The sequence below is a fragment of the Amblyomma mixtum genome, chromosome 1 (genome assembly GCF_055824585.1).
Source record: "Amblyomma mixtum isolate Tamu chromosome 1, ASM5582458v1, whole genome shotgun sequence".
NCBI classification, from domain to species: Eukaryota; Metazoa; Arthropoda; class Arachnida; order Ixodida; family Ixodidae; genus Amblyomma; species Amblyomma mixtum.
This window is the reverse complement of record NC_143012.1, coordinates 310590567-310612189: the sequence shown is the minus strand read 5'-3', so window position 1 is coordinate 310612189 and position 21623 is coordinate 310590567. Positions and strand designations below refer to the sequence as shown.

General features: G+C 53.3%; 1 protein-coding gene across 3 annotated transcripts in view; it reads left to right on the top strand.

Moving 5' to 3' along the window:
• Positions 1-21623, top strand: part of LOC149372419 (uncharacterized) — a 128314-nt gene that overhangs the window by 38647 nt on the left and 68044 nt on the right. For 2 of the 3 annotated variants that reach the window (XM_089566896.1, XM_089566894.1), the window contains exon 8: positions 135-272. The exons of the other annotated variant lie outside the window; for it this stretch is intronic. In XM_089566896.1, coding sequence (XP_089423022.1) covers positions 135-272 — 138 coding nt within the window. The remainder of the gene's footprint in view (positions 1-134; positions 273-21623) is intronic. 3 annotated transcript variants of the gene reach the window in all.

Below are 21623 nucleotides of genomic sequence, written 5' to 3'. Positions count from 1 at the left end.
GTAGGCCACCAACTAGTAGAGGTGACCTCACACCATGTGTGACGAAAGGGGTTGAGCACTAACCAGACTAACCTGAGGTCCCCCCCTTTCCTCCCTAACCCCTCCCTCCCCCCTTGTGTGCCGGGCTGGCCCAGAGTCGGACGGGGCTAGCATGAGCCGTCCCGCTTTGGCAAGGCGGACTTCGCCGATGCAGCCGAAATCACCTTGCATGCACAAAACCGTGCACTTTAGTGCTCTTCCCCCCTGCAGTGCTGCTGCACCACAACGCCAAGGTCAGTGCGGGTCGCGCCCTGTGCCTCTCATGCAGGCGGGGGCATGTCTTGTGCTCTTCCTTCATAGTGCATGCTGTGCTCACAACAAATACTGCATGCTGAGTCGGCTCTTTGTGCTTTTTGATTTTTTTTAAATTTTGGCCAGGATGGATTCATTATTCATGCTCGTTCTGTTTGTGATATGTGCATCCTGACACGGCTTGCTCTGATTACTCATTGCACAGCGGGCTTGTCAGCCGATACACTCAGTGCTTTTGTACTAGTCCCTATCAGCTGTGAATGATTTTTTATTTTCTGCGCTGTCAAGTGTGCCAGTCTGCATATGTGAGGTGGGCAAAAGCTTCAGTGTGCACATATATATCTGACAAAGCATGGCGATATTAGGCTGCTTGATAAGGATAAAGTGCATTTTAATATGTTTACATTTGTTTTGGTCCCTGCTTACATTCACCCAAGAATGCTGGAGTGTAGTCTAATGCACAGTGTAGAGATCTACCACAAGTAATGTGGCAGCTACTATTTTCTGTTTCCTTTTTATATTTTGGTTAGATGAGGGGTATTCAGTGATTTTTGCCTCCAGTGAAGGGATGTAATTGAGATATGTTGCTTTGAATGACCGGAATGTCCATCATCTAGCGGCATGCATCCCACAGTCAATCCATATTGAGTGGGTCCTACGTGACCTCCTGAGCTCACAAAGCCTTGCAGATTCTGCGACCTGCCTTGTGACCCGAACCTTATCTTTGCGTCAAGTTCTCATTCTGAATGACACCACCATCCTTTTAACAAGAAAGGAATACCTTCGGCGCTGCACACGTGCTCTAATCCCCCTGTGTGCGGTAACCCTCCCCCGCGGTCTTACCTGTGCAGAAGAGGTTGTGCTTCAAAGGATCCGGGTTGGGGTCGCTGTAACTCCAGCCATGACACGAAAGTGGCCGCAATTTTAAGGTTTATATCTCCGCCTCGGGTGTCCAGTCTGCAAGAACAGAAATAGTGAGGCCGACATTCACCACCTGCTGTGGGTTTGCTTGCCCAACACTGAAGCTGACAAGAATTCAGCACCTGGCGGCAGCGGGTCTCTCGCCAAACAATCCTGATTCCTATACCGCTTGGACGCAGGGACCACATCATCGTTTACTCCTTGACTTCAGTAGATCAGCGAACCTTTCTTCATTTATTTAAGCATCCTTGTTATCCATCCAACTGGAATGTCGGTCTTCCCAGGAGTGCATCACTGTACAGTCCTCGACAGTGTCAGTGCACTCTTGTCACCAGTGCACTGTAGTTAGATCTGGGGAACTGAGTGACAAATGCCTTTCAAAGGAGGCCCTTTAGCCAGCTATGTTGACCTATTGCCATGACATTGTGGTCAGCAGCCTTCCACCTGCGGTGTTGTGCTGACAAGTGCAAGCTGGTTGGCCATGGCATCATGACAATAGGTTGACGCCATTGGTATAATTGGTGATCCCAAATGCAGTTACACTGATAAACTTCGTCCAAAAGAAAAGTTATTTGTTACCCCATTCATTTTGAGCCTCCTTTTTTTGGGCCTCCCTTTTGCTGGGTTACTAGTTTGATGGAGCTGCAGCAGCCTTGGAGCTTGCCTGTCTAGCCACGCTTCCAGATTAACTGACGTCGAGCATGGAAGCAGTGTGTCACACTTTTTGTCTTGCCAGGTGTGACAGGTGTCATTTTAAGAGTGCTGTTGGCACTAATGCAATAGGTTGTGCTTTAAAACTTCAAAGCTATAAAACTCTGCCTACAAATCACAAAATTGTGCAGCCTGTCTGTGGGAAAGCAGACCGGACAGTGCTACGCAGACCATTCTGATGATGGATGGGAGGCGTATGTGTGCTCTGAAGAGGAGTAAATTACAGCGCTGGCCACAGGTGGTCGCATATATTGCGAGTTGCCCCGGGCAGCCTCAATTACCCCAGTAGCCTACACCGTCTCACAGCTGTGGCTTGCTGACCTTGTTCTCTTCTTCTTTATTTTGTTCCCACTGATGCAGAGCATCGTGGTAAATTGAATCCAGGCCCATTTCAGGTCCACCTTACAGAGCAAACACAGCGAGCTCGCCGGCACTGAACAGGCGTATAGGACAAGTCTACCCGCCGTCGCTGAGATCTCGCGCCCTCACTTCTCGCGGCTCTCCGGATAAGGAGCCGAGAGGAGCATCGTTGCGGTGTCCCCGATCGCGCCACCGCCCGAAAATCGCGGCCCCATTTGCATTAGGCGTGCGTTTCATATCTAGCGATCTTCCCCCCCCCTCCCCCCCCCCCTTTTTTTTGCCTTTTCTTTTTAACGGTGCTCTCCCACGCACCGTTGTTGTTACGAGGTCCGCAGGGACCGTAAGTGGGGACGTGCGCCGGCGCGCCCGGCGGGATCTCACCCCCCGCCCGTCTTGCGGCTATTCCCATCGCACGACGAAGACGGCAGTGGCGGCGAGGCTTCGCACTTGGCGTAGTCCCGTCGTCCGGCCGCACTTCACGACCGCCGGCAGCGGGGCGCGTTGGCCCGTGTAATGACTGTGCGTAATGTCGTGGCGGGGATCCCCGGCTGCTGTCCCCGTCGCGCGCGCTGTTCCGTCTGACCCTCGCTGGCGTCCGCTTGCGTATGAAATCGGCGTCGCGGGGCGCCGTGAGAAAAATGGGCCCGGCGCCGCGGAAGATGGCGCAGGTCGCGCGTGTGTGCGCCCCGGTCGCCTGCTTATTGTGGGAGTTCAAGCATGCCTTTACTCATATATATGGAGCAAGTTGGAAACGTGTTTGGAAGTAAAATGGCTTTGAAGAGATTTCGACCGGTTCTAATCGTGTTGTCGAGCACACCGCGAATCTGAATGGGATATGCGAAGCAAATGACCTGGAAGCAAGCCTGGCTGTAATTCGTTTACAGTTTGTTGTGCAGTTCTCTGCGTGAGGTCAGTTGTCAAGACTGCCTCGATCGTCACGCCCGTGTACTCAAGCCACAGTGGCCGCCATTTTGGCGTACGCGGAGTGCCGCCAAGGGCCGCGCGTTCGTAATCGACTAGTCGCCACGTGCTACGCCGCTCAAGCTGCGTGCTGTACACCGCCAAAATAGCGCCCGTCACACGTTGCGTGACACCCCTTATGCTATTCTGGTTTCGAGAAGCTTGCAGGCAGAGCAACCTCTCCAGTGAACGTAACTCGTCGAACTTTTGGGCTGCACTCCTATCAGTAAATAAGGAGACTCGCGGTAATAGTTAAAAAGTTAAATGCAATATTAGATAATCAGCCTAAGTTAGCACGTCATAGTGTATTCTGGTGCGCTGTACCACTGACAGTGGTATGCCGAAAAAAAAAGTGCTCTTCTATTTTTAAAAATTGCTGAAGATCTTAGCTGAAGCACCCGGTATAATGAACCATCGACAAAGAGTAGCAGTTTGATTGTTGAGGTGGTCTAACAGTTTCGCATGGTGCCTCTACTGAGGAGCTGAGTATTAATAATTCGCTAATTGAGGATGAAAGAACATTGCGATTTGTCCTGCTGTCATATAGTACATGAACACTACAACGTGTATACCGTGGCGCACCGTCCGTCGCGTGCGAGTTGTGCATAAGCGCGCCGCGCATTCTAGTTCGTAGTACGAATGAAAAGCGCCGGCGGGCGTGTGGCGGTGGGCGTTGCACGCCCGTTCTTCGAGGGTCCGTAATGAGTGCGCAGCGGCTTAATAAATGCGCGCAGAGTCGTTACGCGAGTGTGCCCGCCGCCACAGCTGGGGCTGCAAACGACCGCGGGACCGTGCCAGCAGGGTGCACGCTGTCGGGCGGACATTCGGTGCCGTACCCCAGAGACGGGCGGCGCGTTCAAAGGGGCCCGAGCGACCCACTTTCCTAACGAGCGGAGAGTGGACTCCGGGAAGCGAACCGAGAGGCGGTGGGAAGACGTTTCGTCCGTTTCGTCGTAATCCGGTTTCGGAATTGGCGCCGCGCCGTCTCCGCGAGTGTGCGGCAGATGGCGCCACTTGCCGGTGACGGCGCCGTATCGCCTCTGTTGGGTGGCTCCGCTGATTCCGAAACTTGACTGTGGGAGCCTTCTTGCATGGCACGCCACTATCAAGTGAATGCCGCATACAGGGCTTTTAAGAACGGAATGTTGACCATTTCGAAAGGCAGGCTTAACGCCACTAGTGTGCGCACTATACCGGCACTGGACAGTTGAAGCGGCAAAAACTGCCAGCTTGAGAGGGTAATGGAATGCCAAGTTCCAGTTAGGGCGAGAGATTAGTGCCCCCAGATTGCAAGTATGCCATATTTGCTGAGAACGGAATTTGCATAACCCAGAAAATATGTTTAAGGCGAAAGGGTGTAGCAGCACTTCTGGAGAATTCCGATAACTGTGCCCAGCCGAATGAATTCTTCGCCAGCCACTATTGGAAGACGAACTAGGTAGACCGACGTTGTGGAAGACTGTGGGGCGTCGCTTCGCATGCCGCCTAGTCAGGTCTTCGTGAAGCCGTCGTGCGCAGGAATTTCGGAAGGGAAAACTAAGCCGAAGATTTCGGGGTCGCTTGCCTCTTTTTACCGAATAGTGAGATCGCCGTGCCTCAAATCGTGAGATTCCGAGGCTTAATTAACAGTGGCCAATTAGCGATCCACATTCAGTCGTAGTTCTTTCCCTACGCGAGCTGTGCGTAGAGCACTTCCCAGCGCTGCGAAAGAGCACAAAAGAAAAAATGGTCTGCAATCATTTCACCATCGGGAATTTCACAGTATCGGGCACACGTTTGCGTGCGTACCAGACACCCGCTTAGCGCCTAGCTGGTTTTTTACTGCGAGGCTAGAGACCTACCTGAACGACCTGCGGTGGGAGATTAATTCTTCCCTCGCGCAGTCCTCTTTTCTCCTTTTTCTTTTTCTGGGGGGGTTCTCATCTTGGGTGCCGATAATCGTGGCCATTTGCAGCGGTAGACCTCTCACCCCTGTTGTGGGAAACAGCACGGGAGTATTGCTAACAATGAAGTTACATTTCCGGCCGCGATAGGCCTTCCTTTGCGGCGCGCATTAATGAATCGGCCAAGTGATCAAGATGCAGTTCTCGCTTTCGAAATTCGCGCGTCGTCCTTGTCTCAATCGCCTCGCGTTGAAAACACCGGAGAAGGTCTAGGGGGGGGGGGGGGGGGGGGGGGATCAGTTGAGGTCGTTGTCGATAGCCGCTCCGCGCGTGATGTTTATTGCTTCCTGTGGTGCCGGTTGCGCCCTTGCAGATTTAAATAACCTGATCGGGACGCGAAGAAGTCGCGTCAGTGATGATTTCTTCCGGGCTGGTGCTTTGTGTGCGTGCGAGTGGTAGAGTGGAAGAGATTGGGGCGACGTCGCACGAGCGGTGTATACATAACACTGGGGTAGGGGGGGGGGGGGGGGGTCGAGCGCTCTGCGCCTGTTTCCTTCAGGGCTTTAAGGACACGCGACGCTCCACTGGCTCCGCTAATTAAGGGCGTATAACGCGACAGCGGCCGTGGACCGGGGGCGTCATTTAAATACCAAATGCAGGCTCGTTCGAGCGCCGATCGGCGGACTACCACTCCGCTCCAACCTCGGCCGTTCGCTTTTGTTTGCACCCCTCTTTGTCTTGACTGCCAACGCGCGGAGGCGGAGGTATTTCGCTTGAACGTCACCTGCTTCAGCGGGGGAGTTCCGCGTTTGGCGGTCCAACTTTGATGGTATTTGAAGTCGCAGCGGCGCAATGTTTCGTTTGCTGGGATAACCAGTATTGGAAGAGCCACCGGAAGGAAGACGCAGGGCAAGGGAAACGAAGGAGCATGTACCCTCCCAGTGGATGCGTTAAGATAAAAAGGCGTACGTTCGCATGTGGTGAGGGCGATTGCGCGGGAAAGCAAGATGTCTGAACATCTTGAACAGTTCCCACATAGCAAATACAGTAACGAGTATTGTGCGGATAGCTACAGATGTGTAGATTGCTCGGATAGCAAACGGTAATGGTTTTGCGAAGAACGCAGACCTCTGGCTAACACGCGGGTAACAACGCCCCCTCGCCGAAAGGAGAGCCCGTGCTCCGTCGGCGGCTGGGAGAAGCACGGAAAGGGCTCTGGAGGCGTGTTCTGTACTGCGCCTCCTTTGTTTTCACTGTGCCCGCCGTTCGCGCGTGCCGTGGGCGACGCGCATTGCTGCGCACGGGGCCGGATGCGTGGGTCGTCGGTCACTCGCCACCCGCGGCCACCAAAGCGGAACCTGCGCCGCGCAGCTTTCCCACAAGAGCGTAACTGTGTACACTCTTCTTGCCTCGCCGGAGGATGCCGTGGTTTTTGCGCGCGGCGTGGTGTTTAGCTTCACTGTGCAGCGTGGCGCTGTTCGCGCAGCGCTCGTTTTGTTTCGTTTTCGCTCGAGTCTCGTTTCCTCAGATCAATCAGCATTTCAACAGTTGTACGTCATCCCCCCCCCCCCCCCCCCTCGCCCGTAAGTAGTTTACTTTGTGGTATGCGTATTATAAAAATATAATTATTTACTGTGGCGCTTCTAAAGGAAACAGTTACTTCCTCTTGCGTGTTAGCGCATGAAACCTGCTCTGCCGTCCCTGCTGAACAGCGCAGACATTCGCCGCGCACTTGTCTAAAAACTTTCTCCCGAACATTACACTCGGGATCTCCCTAGCAGTGACCACGCTCGCTGCCCGCCGTGACATTCACCTTGACACGCCTCCTTCTGGGAGCTGGTCCTGCAAACAGATGAAGGTCACGTGATCCGCACTTTGTATATGACGTCATCGCTTGCCGCTTGAACCTTGTGCGAATGCGGCATGAATCGGCTCGCCGATTTCGATTCCTCAAACAGGCATGGTTGTTCGAAACTGGAAGCGCGCCTTGTCTGTTGTCATAACAAGGTTGTTACCTTTCAGGTGCTTTGTATGCCGTTGTATACAAGGCGATCTCAAAGCTGTTTCTCAGTGTGTGCCGCACCTAGAAGTGATTGATTTGTTTCAGGTGAATATAGCATCCTCCATGCCGGAAATAAGTTGTTGATTTCATGGGTTCCATTGCTCTTCTCGTTTTTTTTTTTCTTTCAAGGCTGTGGTTGCGTTAGGGTCTTCGTTGGCGCTTCGCACGAACTTCCCGGTTTTATGCGTTGTTGCAGCCGAGTGGAGCGCGCCGTGCTTCCATGTCAAACAAAGCGTGATGGCTTTTATGGTCGCACATTGCATGCAATGCGTCGGCTATTAGGCGCAGTAAAAACAACCTCGCCTCCGGTGCCGCTCGTTGCATCGAGTTGCGTCCTCCGCATTTACACTATACGCGCGTGAGTTCGCGCGCGCGATCGTGTTGTGAAGACTGCATGATCCCCCCCCCCCCCCCCCCCCCTCTCGCCCAAGCCCCTTTCGTCGGTGCTTTAGCGCGACGCCTCCGTGTCCCCTCGTCAAGGACAGCGCTGGGAAATGGGGTTGGCACGTCTGTCGAGAAAGCGGCGCGTTCCTTTTTTTTTTCTTTTTTGCTACTTTCTTCGTTTCTCCGCAGCGAAGCGCGGTGCACTTTCTCGTCCTTCAAACAACTCCCAGTCTAGAGAGGGACGGGTTGCGGGTTCGTCATATTCGAGCGAAGGAACAAGACCGACCAAGAAAACTCGTCTCCATACGTCGCTGCCTTCGAAAGCCGCTCCGCTTGGCGCGCTTGTTCGCATCCATTCTCGCCACAGGTCACTCCACCTGCCTCTACCGAGAAGTCTCCCCCCTCCCCCTGCCGTCACTGTACTGTGGCGCCGCGGTCCGCTAAAAATAAGTCCACGCCCGCCAGTCCAGCCGGGCTCTTTCCGTTTTCGTTCCACCTTGTTTTCTTTCTCACTCCTTATTTCTGTCACGTCACCTGTCGGGTCCGTGTGCGACATTTGCCAAATCCGTCCGCGTTGCAGGCCTTGTGGACAAGCGGGACGCTTCAGCTGGGTCGGCCGCTGTAACCTCGGCGCGCTTTTCGTTCCACGAATGATCTCTTGCCATTTGAGCGTAGGTTCAAAGGTCCGTCACACATTTTCTTCCACCAAGTCTTCTTCCTGTACAGTCTTTGTCAAAAATATGCAGTCCAAGGGGTTTCCTTCCAATCCGTGTAGCGGGGCTCTTTAACACATCTGTCGCTCCTAAGCTCTGGAGGGTTGGAGATTCATGTTCCTCTCGCCTTCGCAAGATTAGGGTCCCTGAGTATGCAAGGGGAGCCGAGCTGCAGGGCTCAGGAGCCAGACCCCTTGGACTGTATACTTTTGACAAAAGTCTGTTCGTACAGCCAAGAACGGCCTTCCTCCCGCGCATATCTCCGCTGCGGTAACGGGCCTCTTTCGTTTTAAGTTCGGCCATTGATTACGACCGGGATTTACGGTATCCGTGCCTCCTGTAACTGGAATTTCGATACTTACCCCTCCTGTAGCGCCCCGTAATGGGTAAAAATAGTCGTGACCCGTTAACACCCCCCCCCCCCCCCCATCCTCCTCTCCTGCTTTTCCTTCTTTACACGCTGCGATTCTTGAAGGTTCAAGCTGTCGTCGTCCCGTGAAAACGAAGGAAGTCGGATAATAGGGATCGGTAGAGACTAAAGAATTCTGCGCGATTTTATTAGCGTATACCTCAACCAGTGGGCTTCAACGAAGCACGTTGTAACGCCGTGCGGGTTCGGACCAGTTGACGGCGGAGCCTGCATGCTGTTGAGAACGGGCCCACACACCCTACCGCTGGAACCAGTGTTAAAGATGGGGCTTCTATCCCACCGCTGGAACCAGAGTTGAAGACGGAGGGGTCCTGGAGATGACTAACTCGTTTAGCCTCACAGGTACCGGCTCCGAATGACGATGTCGGACTGCGTTATCGAGGAAACTGTACAGAAGGGTTTATTCTACATATTTACAGATGAGAATCGAATGCAATGCAATGCTCCGATCACACAACAACATCCCGTTAAACACGGTTCGCGTTCCCTAGATCCCTGACTGGGGAACTTGGTTCGAATAACGTTGTCCAATCGGATGGGCCATTGATGACGCTGGCGGTACCACCCACGGCACGGGGCGGTGCTGAAGCTCTCTCGCTCTCTCACAGCTCGGGGGATGAGAAGGGGAAGACAGTCATCAAACACAGATGCGTCACCTTGACCACTGCTGCAAGTTTTCTGTACGTTGCCTCCGTGGGAAAGCAGAATCCCGCAGTCTCCTCGCAGGTGGTTGAACCTTCTCGAACTCCCCCGCCGGATGGCCGAAGCACGAGACCCCTTCGACACAGCGTCTTTCAATTAGCAGCCTCGCTCAGCGTGACCTTGCGTAGCACCATCCAGTCCGGTGACCCGAAGGCCGACTCGGCCAACGTATACCGCTGCTTCCGCCGTGCGGCTGCTGTGCCAAGTTCTCGCCGCATCTTTGCCTAACGACGACACTCGTTTGACAGTAATTTCACCCAGGCCCGTGGGAGACGGCCTCCTTCGATCGGTTCGGAGGTTCGGTGATTTGGAGTGTAACAACCCCCGTCCGTCGTCGTCTATGCTTCTGCCGCCGGCGCCAGGCCTCGTTGTCCACTCTTAACAGCTCGTCCGCGGCCCGAAAAATCTCGAATGGCCAGCGTTCACGACCGCTGGGCAGGAAGAGATGAGGCCGGAGTCGGGTGGTAGGGCTGGGGCCGAATCCACGAAAGAGTTCGCTTTGGAACGCGTTCGCTTTGCCGTGACGTCAGTTTGACGTTGACATCGGCGGGAGAAGGGTGGGAGGAACACTGTGGGAGGACAAGGGGGCAGGCAACAGCCAATCGGCTTTGTTGGGCGGTCCCATCTCGGTTGCTTGTATTTTTAAGGTGCCATATGCTAACTTCTTTGCGTTTTTAACCTCTAAGTGAATGCGTTTGGCTACAATACTGCAAATTTATTACTCAGAGCCTATAAAATAAGCATAGATTTTATTTTGAGACGGTTTAAATGCTTCTTCATTGGTTTGTTTTCTTTTGCGTTCCCGAGAGGGCGCTCTCAACTATGTTGTTTTATTTTGTGTTCACGAGAGGGACGATAGGCATTCGGAACTTGCGCGGGAGACTTTTCACGTGTCAGCACTTGTCAGCTTGACATTTTCACTAGTCGTCATGTCAACGCACAAAGGTTGTCGCCTGGGCCCGCACGTCTCGATGCGCCAGCGTGAAGTGCTCGTTGAGTTCATGGAGGAACATACCTACATGGTGAAGCCTTCGTGTGAGCTCGACGCACCCGACGACGCCGGGGAAGAGACCACGCTCCAAAAACTCTGCCTTGGCGCGGGACTTCTCCTCGGGAGTCGAAGGAAACAACACCCAGTTTTTCTCCGTGCCGACACGCACGATCGCCTGAGCGACGGCCAAAATCGTACGGCTCACAGACGACTGCGGGAGCCGTATAGTTGCCTCGCTGCCGACTGCCGCCTGGAAGCCCCCGGTAGCGAAGAACCGTAGGGCGCAGAGTATTTTGCGCTCTGTTATGAGCGCACTTTTCCTCGTTGGTCCAAGGTGGGGTTTGAGCTCTTCGCATAGCTGGCGTACAAGTAGCTTCGGCAGCCTGAAGTGCCTTCGGAAAGCATCGTCAGGCATGTCGAAAGGATTGTCATGCACGCGCGACCGCCGGGGCCGCCGATCACATTCGCTGAGCACCGCGAACAACAGCGGGGCGGCGGGAGGTACCGGCATGTCTCTCCTCGCGCTGAAGCGAACGCCACTTTCACACAGCGACCGAACGCGTTCCCTTTCACTTGATTGACATGTCTCGTGACGTCAACAAAATCCGTGTTCCCGCCTCCCTGAAGTGACGTCACCGCCAGCGGTGACGACACACGACCAATGGAGCGAGGTGGCAAGAGAGAAAGCGAACGCGTTCCAAAGCGAACTCTTTCATGGATTCGGCCCCTGGTTTCCAGAAATGGCATCCAAGCACGAACATTCAACAAAGAATGGCATCAGTGGACTGTTCCACGAGACAGGGCACTGACCCACAAGCAAGCGCTCGGAATTTGCCAAAGACCCACCAGGCTTCCCACAATGACAACAAATGTTTACTAAAACATGATTGGATTTTGGCGCAATTTTGGTGCCGAGAAAGCGCAAAATATCCCGATTGAAATCGCCAAAGACGGACTGCTTGGACCAAGGTTAAAAGCAAAAACCCACACACAGTAGGTGGTCCTACCAAGTACTCCTGTCTACAACAATCGGCTGAATCCATCAGCATTTCCGTGCGGTTTTCCGTTCCTGAAACGCATCGAGAAATTGTTTTTGGAGAGCAGGACTCCGTCTAAGCAAGCGACCATTTTTGGGGGGACAAAACTGTCATAAGCACGTTTGAGACGATGGTCAGTCTCAAATATGAACTTTGCGCCGTTCAAGTAACTCTGGTAACCCGACAACATCTGTGCCGCCTAAACCAAACGCGCGCTCTTTGTCTAAAGCGCTTAACGCTTCTCTACATGTCAGCCTGCGGCTGATGTACTGAACATGGTGCTCTTCGTGGCCGTCGCCAACTTGACTTAAAATAGCACCCAGTCCTCTATCACTGGCGTCACACTGAACTTAACTCTTCACCATAGTAAGTGGTCCGAAGCAAAGGTCTGGACCCGAGCGCATCTCTCAGGCTCCTTAAAGAGTTCTCTTAGGTCATCTCAGTATACGTCAGTGGGGCTCCCTTTCGTCAAGGGATCAACGCTCCGTCTACGCGACTCTAAGCGTAGCTCTACTCGAGCTGCACTCCTGTGAAGGCTGTCATCAGTTGGTAGCATGGGAAATCGACACCTGTGATTTCTAACTCAGTGACGCCATAGCCTTTGTCTAAGGTAAGGAAAAAAAAACAGTAACCTCCGATCAACTTGTTTTAACTCAAAAGTAGCCTTTCCCTGCCTGATTTCATAAACACACACAGAAAAAAAAAAGAGGAATAAAAAAAAACGAAACAGCTACTTCGAGTCGCCACGCGGGGGGGAAAGCTGACTCCCCGCCGCCGAGTTGAAAGGATTAGTCTTTCAGACGCGCCCGCCGGGGTCGCGCTTTGACTGATTGTACTGCGGTCAACTCGTGACAAAAGGCTGCAGAAAAAAAACGTCCCTGACTTCCGCTTTCGCATCCGCGCCCCCTCGACGTGCTCGGAAAGCCTTGGCAGTGCATGCAATGTCGATGACCGACTCTGGACGACAAGCAGTGACCAGCGCGAGAAGCTGCTCCCTGTTCTCGCCACAAGCACGAAGCTCGGCCACCCTTTCGTCCTGCGCGATTCCTAGAATGGGGTGCCAAAAGTGAAGGACGAATCCCCCTCAAGTGCGCCCGCCGAACCCGCCTGCCTGCGTCGTCTCGGTTGTTCGACGCCTGCGTTTGCATGCGCTGAGTACCGTGCAGCCTGGCGCCTCCTGTTTTGTCGGGCCGCCTTGCCCTTTCTCTTACGGGCCCTTTGTCAGGACGACGCGGTCTAGGTTTTCCTGCAGGCCGATGCCCCTTTATGCACTTCGCGCCTGTTTTGCTAGGAAGACGCGCTCTCCCCTTTTCATTACTGCGGTCAGCCTTTGACTTGCGTGCCGCCTGACCAGTAACTGCAAGCCTAAGTTTACGAGGCGCAACGCGGGAAGGCTTCGCCTTTCTTTCCACCGCATTTCTTTCTTTCGCACCTGTCCGCGCATCCGAATTTAGGGCTTTGAATTTGATCCGTTTCCTCTTGGTTCTTGCCCTTTTTCTCTTTCTGCGCCTAGACTGTACCGCGTGCGTTTCTTGATCACAACTAGCTATCTCTAGTTTTTCCGTCGCCTTTTGGAAATTTTCCTCGAATTCAAAACTGGCCTCTCCGGCTTTGCAGCAGAGTGCCAGCTCCACGCAGCTGACAGACGGACATGAAACTGCCCCTGAGATCCCTAGCTCATTCCTTTGGGGGTTGTCCTCTCCAGCTTGCCTGTCGCTCTGCGCGCCATTCTCTGCATTGCTGCGCTCAGCTACAACTGAGCCCGCCTGGCTGTCGCTCTGTGCGTCATGCTCTACATCGCAGTGCTGAGCCACTACTGAGCCCGCTTGCCTGTCGCTCTGTGCGTCTTTGTCTACATTGCAGTGCTCAGCTACAACTGAGCCCGCCTGGCTGTCGCTCTGCGCGCCATTCTCTACTCTGCAGTGCTCAGCTACAACTGAGCCCGCCTGGCTGTCGCTCTGCGCGCCATTCTCTGCACTGCAGTGCTCAGCTACAACTGAGCCCGCCTGGCTCTTATGGCTATCTTTTTCCTCGGCAGCCTCGCACTCTTCTTGTGCCAGTATTACCAAGGTAGCCTCTCCGGAGCCTTTGTCACTGAAGCCACTGTGACATCCCAACTCGCTCTTACCGCGGTTGTTACTCTCAAAAGGGGTTTCCGCTGTTTCTACCTCGAAACCTTTTCCGATATTAAAAACTCCCTTTTCGCGGTCCTGCCGGTTTGACGCCTGTATCGATTCTACTGAAAGTGTCGCGCTCGCAACTGTCCCGACAAAGTTGTCCGTTGCCACTCCTACCTCACCTGGAGGAGAATCCTCGCACTCGTGTCGTTGAGACGCTATCTCGGAATGCTCTTTCTTAGCATTACGTCCAACTACACTGGACACGGTCTCGGATTCTGCGGCATTCCTTGGACTACCGCACCGGTTGAACGCGTTCTCTGCCACTTCCCTCGTGGTGTCGCGATTTACCAACGCGGCTACGGTCACAGACTTTTCGGGTCTTATCTGCGGACCTATTTCATAAGCATCGCTTGCTCTTTCAGGACTTCCGGCTCTCACACTACCGCCCTTTCTTCGTATTTCATTTTGAAGTTCTAATATCTTTAGTTTCCTTGTTTCAATTTCAACTTTCAACTGTTGCCGTTGCCGTTCCCGTTCCTTCTCTTTTTCCCACTCCCGATCAGCTTCCTCCTTACGTGCTTTTTTCTCCCGATCCTCCTGGTCGGCTTTCTCTTTAGCCTCCTGGTCGGCTTTCTCTTTAGCCTCCTGGTCGGCTTTCTCTTTAGCCTCCTGGTCGGCTTTCTCTTTAGCCTCCTGGTCGGCTTTTACTTTGCGGGCTTTTTCCCCTTGTACCAAATTCCACGTATCTACCAGCAACTGATCGTTATGCTTGACTTGTTTAAGAATGAATTCGCCCAATTCAATTTTGGTTAGTTTGCTAGGCACTTCAACCGACAGTTCCTCGCATATCAACAGCAAGTCCGACTTGTACAACCTCATTAGGTCCATGACAACGCTTTCTCCGCTTTGGCTCTGCTAACACAACAATGCCTTGAGAATAACCCCTCTCAAACGACAAAGCCCTGATTCCCAGTCAAGATTATTCTCTGAATCTTAAAGCCTGGCGAATCCCATAGCAAAACCAAAACGCTCACCCGTGGAGAAAGCACGATGTCGCACGGTCCATCCCAGCTGCTGCCAACCAGTGTTGAGAACGGGCCCACACACCCTACCGCTGGAACCAGTGTTAAAGATGGGGCTTCTATCCCACCGCTGGAACCAGAGTTGAAGACGGAGGGGTCCTGGAGATGACTAACTCGTTTAGCCTCGCAGGTACCGGCTCCGAATGACGATGTCGGACTGCGTTATCGAGGAAACTGTACAGAAGGGTTTATTCTACATATTTACAGATGAGAATCGAATGCAATGCAATGCTCCGATCACACAACAACATCCCGTTAAATACGGTTCGCGTTCCCTAGATCCCTGACTGGGGAACTTGGTTCGAATAACGTTGTCCAATCGGATGGGCCATTGATGACGCTGGCGGTACCACCCACGGCACGGGGCGGTGCTGAAGCTCTCTCGCTCTCTCACAGCTCGGGGGATGAGAAGGGGAAGACAGTCATCAAACACAGATGCGTCACCTTGACCACTGCTGCAAGTTTTCTGTACGTTGCCTCCGTGGGAAAGCAGAATCCCGCAGTCTCCTCGCAGGTGGTTGAACCTTCTCGAACTCCCCCGCCGGATGGCCGAAGCACGAGACCCCTTCGACACAGCGTCTTTCAATTAGCAGCCTCGCTCAGCGTGACCTTGCGTAGCACCATCCAGTCCGGTGACCCGAAGGCCGACTCGGCCAACGTATACCGCTGCTTCCGCCGTGCGGCTGCTGTGCCAAGTTCTCGCCGCATCTTTGCCTAACGACGACACTCGTTTGACAGTAATTTCACCCAGGCCCGTGGGAGACGGCCTCCTTCGATCGGTTCGGAGGTTCGGTGATTTGGAGTGTAACAACCCCCGTCCGTCGTCGTCTATGCTTCTGCCGCCGGCGCCAGGCCTCGTTGTCCACTCTTAACAGCTCGTCCGCGGCCCGAAAAATCTCGAATGGCCAGCGTTCACGACCGCTGGGCAGGAAGAGATGAGGCCGGAGTCGGGTGGTAGGGCTGGGGCCGAATCCACGAAAGAGTTCGCTTTGGAACGCGTTCGCTTTGCCGTGACGTCAGTTTGACGTTGACATCGGCGGGAGAAGGGTGGGAGGAACACTGTGGGAGGACAAGGGGGCAGGCAACAGCCAATCGGCTTTGTTGGGCGGTCCCATCTCGGTTGCTTGTATTTTTAAGGTGCCATATGCTAACTTCTTTGCGTTTTTAACCTCTAAGTGAATGCGTTTGGCTACAATACTGCAAATTTATTACTCAGAGCCTATAAAATAAGCATAGATTTTATTTTGAGACGGTTTAAATGCTTCTTCATTGGTTTGTTTTCTTTTGCGTTCCCGAGAGGGCGCTCTCAACTATGTTGTTTTATTTTGTGTTCACGAGAGGGACGATAGGCATTCGGAACTTGCGCGGGAGACTTTTCACGTGTCAGCACTTGTCAGCTTGACATTTTCACTAGTCGTCATGTCAACGCACAAAGGTTGTCGCCTGGGCCCGCACGTCTCGATGCGCCAGCGTGAAGTGCTCGTTGAGTTCATGGAGGAACATACCTACATGGTGAAGCCTTCGTGTGAGCTCGACGCACCCGACGACGCCGGGGAAGAGACCACGCTCCAAAAACTCTGCCTTGGCGCGGGACTTCTCCTCGGGAGTCGAAGGAAACAACACCCAGTTTTTCTCCGTGCCGACACGCACGATCGCCTGAGCGACGGCCAAAATCGTACGGCTCACAGACGACTGCGGGAGCCGTATAGTTGCCTCGCTGCCGACTGCCGCCTGGAAGCCCCCGGTAGCGAAGAACCGTAGGGCGCAGAGTATTTTGCGCTCTGTTATGAGCGCACTTTTCCTCGTTGGTCCAAGGTGGGGTTTGAGCTCTTCGCATAGCTGGCGTACAAGTAGCTTCGGCAGCCTGAAGTGCCTTCGGAAAGCATCGTCAGGCATGTCGAAAGGATTGTCATGCACGCGCGACCGCCGGGGCCGCCGATCACATTCGCTGAGCACCGCGAACAACAGCGGGGCGGCGGGAGGTACCGGCATGTCTCTCCTCGCGCTGAAGCGAACGCCACTTTCACACAGCGACCGAACGCGTTCCCTTTCACTTGATTGACATGTCTCGTGACGTCAACAAAATCCGTGTTCCCGCCTCCCTGAAGTGACGTCACCGCCAGCGGTGACGACACACGACCAATGGAGCGAGGTGGCAAGAGAGAAAGCGAACGCGTTCCAAAGCGAACTCTTTCATGGATTCGGCCCCTGGTTTCCAGAAATGGCATCCAAGCACGAACATTCAACAAAGAATGGCATCAGTGGACTGTTCCACGAGACAGGGCACTGACCCACAAGCAAGCGCTCGGAATTTGCCAAAGACCCACCAGGCTTCCCACAATGACAACAAATGTTTACTAAAACATGATTGGATTTTGGCGCAATTTTGGTGCCGAGAAAGCGCAAAATATCCCGATTGAAATCGCCAAAGACGGACTGCTTGGACCAAGGTTAAAAGCAAAAACCCACACACAGTAGGTGGTCCTACCAAGTACTCCTGTCTACAACAATCGGCTGAATCCATCAGCATTTCCGTGCGGTTTTCCGTTCCTGAAACGCATCGAGAAATTGTTTTTGGAGAGCAGGACTCCGTCTAAGCAAGCGACCATTTTTGGGGGGACAAAACTGTCATAAGCACGTTTGAGACGATGGTCAGTCTCAAATATGAACTTTGCGCCGTTCAAGTAACTCTGGTAACCCGACAACATCTGTGCCGCCTAAACCAAACGCGCGCTCTTTGTCTAAAGCGCTTAACGCTTCTCTACATGTCAGCCTGCGGCTGATGTACTGAACATGGTGCTCTTCGTGGCCGTCGCCAACTTGACTTAAAATAGCACCCAGTCCTCTATCACTGGCGTCACACTGAACTTAACTCTTCACCATAGTAAGTGGTCCGAAGCAAAGGTCTGGACCCGAGCGCATCTCTCAGGCTCCTTAAAGAGTTCTCTTAGGTCATCTCAGTATACGTCAGTGGGGCTCCCTTTCGTCAAGGGATCAACGCTCCGTCTACGCGACTCTAAGCGTAGCTCTACTCGAGCTGCACTCCTGTGAAGGCTGTCATCAGTTGGTAGCATGGGAAATCGACACCTGTGATTTCTAACTCAGTGACGCCATAGCCTTTGTCTAAGGTAAGGAAAAAAAAAACAGTAACCTCCGATCAACTTGTTTTAACTCAAAAGTAGCCTTTCCCTGCCTGATTTCATAAACACACACAGAAAAAAAAAAGAGGAATAAAAAAAAACGAAACAGCTACTTCGAGTCGCCACGCGGGGGGGAAAGCTGACTCCCCGCCGCCGAGTTGAAAGGATTAGTCTTTCAGACGCGCCCGCCGGGGTCGCGCTTTGACTGATTGTACTGCGGTCAACTCGTGACAAAAGGCTGCAGAAAAAAAACGTCCCTGACTTCCGCTTTCGCATCCGCGCCCCCTCGACGTGCTCGGAAAGCCTTGGCAGTGCATGCAATGTCGATGACCGACTCTGGACGACAAGCAGTGACCAGCGCGAGAAGCTGCTCCCTGTTCTCGCCACAAGCACGAAGCTCGGCCACCCTTTCGTCCTGCGCGATTCCTAGAATGGGGTGCCAAAAGTGAAGGACGAATCCCCCTCAAGTGCGCCCGCCGAACCCGCCTGCCTGCGTCGTCTCGGTTGTTCGACGCCTGCGTTTGCATGCGCTGAGTACCGTGCAGCCTGGCGCCTCCTGTTTTGTCGGGCCGCCTTGCCCTTTCTCTTACGGGCCCTTTGTCAGGACGACGCGGTCTAGGTTTTCCTGCAGGCCGATGCCCCTTTATGCACTTCGCGCCTGTTTTGCTAGGAAGACGCGCTCTCCCCTTTTCATTACTGCGGTCAGCCTTTGACTTGCGTGCCGCCTGACCAGTAACTGCAAGCCTAAGTTTACGAGGCGCAACGCGGGAAGGCTTCGCCTTTCTTTCCACCGCATTTCTTTCTTTCGCACCTGTCCGCGCATCCGAATTTAGGGCTTTGAATTTGATCCGTTTCCTCTTGGTTCTTGCCCTTTTTCTCTTTCTGCGCCTAGACTGTACCGCGTGCGTTTCTTGATCACAACTAGCTATCTCTAGTTTTTCCGTCGCCTTTTGGAAATTTTCCTCGAATTCAAAACTGGCCTCTCCGGCTTTGCAGCAGAGTGCCAGCTCCACGCAGCTGACAGACGGACATGAAACTGCCCCTGAGATCCCTAGCTCATTCCTTTGGGGGTTGTCCTCTCCAGCTTGCCTGTCGCTCTGCGCGCCATTCTCTGCATTGCTGCGCTCAGCTACAACTGAGCCCGCCTGGCTGTCGCTCTGTGCGTCATGCTCTACATCGCAGTGCTGAGCCACTACTGAGCCCGCTTGCCTGTCGCTCTGTGCGTCTTTGTCTACATTGCAGTGCTCAGCTACAACTGAGCCCGCCTGGCTGTCGCTCTGCGCGCCATTCTCTACTCTGCAGTGCTCAGCTACAACTGAGCCCGCCTGGCTGTCGCTCTGCGCGCCATTCTCTGCACTGCAGTGCTCAGCTACAACTGAGCCCGCCTGGCTCTTATGGCTATCTTTTTCCTCGGCAGCCTCGCACTCTTCTTGTGCCAGTATTACCAAGGTAGCCTCTCCGGAGCCTTTGTCACTGAAGCCACTGTGACATCCCAACTCGCTCTTACCGCGGTTGTTACTCTCAAAAGGGGTTTCCGCTGTTTCTACCTCGAAACCTTTTCCGATATTAAAAACTCCCTTTTCGCGGTCCTGCCGGTTTGACGCCTGTATCGATTCTACTGAAAGTGTCGCGCTCGCAACTGTCCCGACAAAGTTGTCCGTTGCCACTCCTACCTCACCTGGAGGAGAATCCTCGCACTCGTGTCGTTGAGACGCTATCTCGGAATGCTCTTTCTTAGCATTACGTCCAACTACACTGGACACGGTCTCGGATTCTGCGGCATTCCTTGGACTACCGCACCGGTTGAACGCGTTCTCTGCCACTTCCCTCGTGGTGTCGCGATTTACCAACGCGGCTACGGTCACAGACTTTTCGGGTCTTATCTGCGGACCTATTTCATAAGCATCGCTTGCTCTTTCAGGACTTCCGGCTCTCACACTACCGCCCTTTCTTCGTATTTCATTTTGAAGTTCTAATATCTTTAGTTTCCTTGTTTCAATTTCAACTTTCAACTGTTGCCGTTGCCGTTCCCGTTCCTTCTCTTTTTCCCACTCCCGATCAGCTTCCTCCTTACGTGCTTTTTTCTCCCGATCCTCCTGGTCGGCTTTCTCTTTAGCCTCCTGGTCGGCTTTCTCTTTAGCCTCCTGGTCGGCTTTCTCTTTAGCCTCCTGGTCGGCTTTCTCTTTAGCCTCCTGGTCGGCTTTTACTTTGCGGGCTTTTTCCCCTTGTACCAAATTCCACGTATCTACCAGCAACTGATCGTTATGCTTGACTTGTTTAAGAATGAATTCGCCCAATTCAATTTTGGTTAGTTTGCTAGGCACTTCAACCGACAGTTCCTCGCATATCAACAGCAAGTCCGACTTGTACAACCTCATTAGGTCCATGACAACGCTTTCTCCGCTTTGGCTCTGCTAACACAACAATGCCTTGAGAATAACCCCTCTCAAACGACAAAGCCCTGATTCCCAGTCAAGATTATTCTCTGAATCTTAAAGCCTGGCGAATCCCATAGCAAAACCAAAACGCTCACCCGTGGAGAAAGCACGATGTCGCACGGTCCATCCCAGCTGCTGCCAACCAGTGTTGAGAACGGGCCCACACACCCTACCGCTGGAACCAGTGTTAAAGATGGGGCTTCTATCCCACCGCTGGAACCAGAGTTGAAGACGGAGGGGTCCTGGAGATGACTAACTCGTTTAGCCTCGCAGGTACCGGCTCCGAATGACGATGTCGGACTGCGTTATCGAGGAAACTGTACAGAAGGGTTTATTCTACATATTTACAGATGAGAATCGAATGCAATGCAATGCTCCGATCACACAACAACATCCCGTTAAATACGGTTCGCGTTCCCTAGATCCCTGACTGGGGAACTTGGTTCGAATAACGTTGTCCAATCGGATGGGCCATTGATGACGCTGGCGGTACCACCCACGGCACGGGGCGGTGCTGAAGCTCTCTCGCTCTCTCACAGCTCGGGGGATGAGAAGGGGAAGACAGTCATCAAACACAGATGCGTCACCTTGACCACTGCTGCAAGTTTTCTGTACGTTGCCTCCGTGGGAAAGCAGAATCCCGCAGTCTCCTCGCAGGTGGTTGAACCTTCTCGAACTCCCCCGCCGGATGGCCGAAGCACGAGACCCCTTCGACACAGCGTCTTTCAATTAGCAGCCTCGCTCAGCGTGACCTTGCGTAGCACCATCCAGTCCGGTGACCCGAAGGCCGACTCGGCCAACGTATACCGCTGCTTCCGCCGTGCGGCTGCTGTGCCAAGTTCTCGCCGCATCTTTGCCTAACGACGACACTCGTTTGACAGTAATTTCACCCAGGCCCGTGGGAGACGGCCTCCTTCGATCGGTTCGGAGGTTCGGTGATTTGGAGTGTAACAACCCCCGTCCGTCGTCGTCTATGCTTCTGCCGCCGGCGCCAGGCCTCGTTGTCCACTCTTAACAATGCTTTCCGTGGTGCTCACTGGACGACGCTATATCGGGTGTTTCACCTAAGATGTTCTGACATTTTTAAATATAGGCTTTCTAAGTTAGAAGAGCACTTTTTTCGGTGTAGCATTGTTGGCGGTGTAGCGCATCAGAATACATCTAAGACGTGCTAACTAGTAGGCTAACTGATATTGAGGACTGAACTTTTTAAACTATTACCGTTAATCTCCTTTTTTTTTTTTATTGAGATGCGTCTAGCCCACCGTAATACCCATATCAGTTTTTGGAAATTCGAAAACTCAGTCGCCCTCGGCCCTGTGGCCCAACAAATTGTGGCTATTTGGACGAGTTACGTGCTCTGGAGAGGTTGCTTTCCCTGCAAGCTTCTCGAAAGCG